Source organism: Rhagoletis zephyria, unplaced genomic scaffold, assembly GCF_001687245.7.
Source record: "Rhagoletis zephyria isolate East Lansing unplaced genomic scaffold, Rhagoletis_zephyria_1.1 Rzeph_scaffold_53331, whole genome shotgun sequence".
NCBI classification, from domain to species: Eukaryota; Metazoa; Arthropoda; class Insecta; order Diptera; family Tephritidae; genus Rhagoletis; species Rhagoletis zephyria.
This window is the reverse complement of record NW_016210384.1, coordinates 1-1,908: the sequence shown is the minus strand read 5'-3', so window position 1 is coordinate 1,908 and position 1,908 is coordinate 1. Positions and strand designations below refer to the sequence as shown.

General features: G+C 33.9%; 1 protein-coding gene across 1 annotated transcript; it reads right to left on the bottom strand.

The window, feature by feature from the left end:
• Positions 1-1,036: 1,036 nt before the first annotated feature.
• LOC108356034 (esterase B1-like) lies at positions 1,037-1,509 on the bottom strand (the record flags this gene model as incomplete). The annotated part of the gene is made up of 1 exon (XM_017607166.1): positions 1,037-1,509. A coding segment is annotated over one exon (473 nt), but the record flags the coding sequence as incomplete, so codon positions are not given.
• Positions 1,510-1,908: the final 399 nt, after the last annotated feature.

Here is a 1,908-nt window from a genome sequence, read left to right as displayed (position 1 = left end):
AGCCTGTGCGAGCAGAGCTGGTTGCCGAAAAGAAAAAAACATATATATATAGAAATTGATATGGAACTGGAATTTACTGTTCTTAATTTACTAGAGCCTTCAGTTTTCAACAAATTTTATTAATATTTTTTTTAATAAAAGCTTATAAAAATACCAAAAGACCGGTTGAGCACGATTTTTGAAATTTTAATTGTATGTATTAAATTTTGTAGTGCAAAGTGCAAAATAAGGAAAAAATTTTGAAGAAAATCGATTCTCCTGTTCCGGTTAATAAATTTTAGGGTTCAGCCAAAATAAAAAAAAAAATCACAAGGAAAATTTGAAATTAAAAAAAAAAATTCACCAAATTATTATTTTTTCATTTTTTAGAAAATTTTGCTTATGGTGTTTTAGAGATCATTTAATTTTGGTTTTAAAAAAATCTAACAGCCAATTTCACAAAAGCAATTTTAGTGAAAGATGATTTTAATTTTTTTAATTTTATATGGAAATTGACAGAAAATTAAAAATCATTTTCCATTTAAATTGCCGGTGTTACCGGATGTAATGTATTGACAAATGACGGCTCCAGTGAATTATGGACTTAAATGCCAGCTTTGAACCACTGTACATCGTTACTCTTTTATAGAAAGGCCCTAACTAAAGTGTAAAAAGAAAAATACTTACTTGAGTTCCTATTTTTTACCATACATAGATTTTTTACACAGAAGTTACATATTTTCTTGAAGTAGTTGCTTTTAAATTTTTCATTGGGTAGAGCTTAATTTCGAAAGGACATGAGTTAGGGCTTTTCTATAATAATGTAACGGTATACATTTATTTACATAAGTATGTATACTCACATGCATTAAATCGAATAAGGGATCTTGATTTGGCTGCTTTAACACCACTTCGTCCCTCTGCTCACCGAAATATAATTTAAGTATACGCTCACTCATAATTCGGTTCTCAATTTTATTATGAGCACGTCTCAGTTCAGCAGGCAGCAATATTTCTGGCTGCTGTCTAACAATATCCAGAATATGTTGAGACATCTTCAGANTTCGTTAGGAATTATGCAATTATCGGATTCATAAGGTTCTACTGTCGGAGCAAAGGTGAGCGGTAGAAAATAACGACTTTCATCATCGTTGACCAATGAATGCTCAACTAATTTCCCTGCATCTAAATTTTCCAAATACGCAAGCACATCACTGTCTTTATTTTCACCCTTATAGCCATGGCGAACAGCCAATTGGTAAGCCAAATCTCTTCGAGTCATTAAAGCCCAAGGGCAGAGAGCGGAGCCGGACATCAGAATTGCCCGCTGAAAAAGATCACGCGACTGTTCGGTCAACGACAAAAAGTGTACACATGTGGCGCCTGCGCTTTCACCCAAAAGTGTGATGTTATTGCAATTGCCACCGAAGTAGTGAATATTCTTTTTTATCCATTTTAGAGCCAGCAGTTGATCTTTGAGAGCGGCATTACCAGGTACATCAAGATTTGGATCACTTAAACTAAGAAAACCTGAAATAGGAGACGAAATAAAAGTTTAATCAAACTTAGTGGGTTGAGAAAAAAACAAGATTGTTGGCGAAAAATAGCAAGCTATACTGAATGTGATTGTATGTGGGTATTGTAGAAATGAGATTTTCTTTAAACCAAATAAATTAGGAAAGTATGAATAATTCTGAAAGCCTGATTTAAAAGACTCGACTTGAACATAAAGTCTGCAAAGCCTTGGTGATATTATGGCAAAGTAAACAGATCGTTAGCAGAAGATTCTACAATTTTGAGTCACCTGAGGTCATCAAAGCTGCTCGAAAATAAATCTAAAAAGTTTCACTTTCCTGCGCAACGGATCAATTCAAATGCCTTGATCAGCGCCCTGAAATGCAAGCTCTTCCGTACGAATGGGCAGTGTGT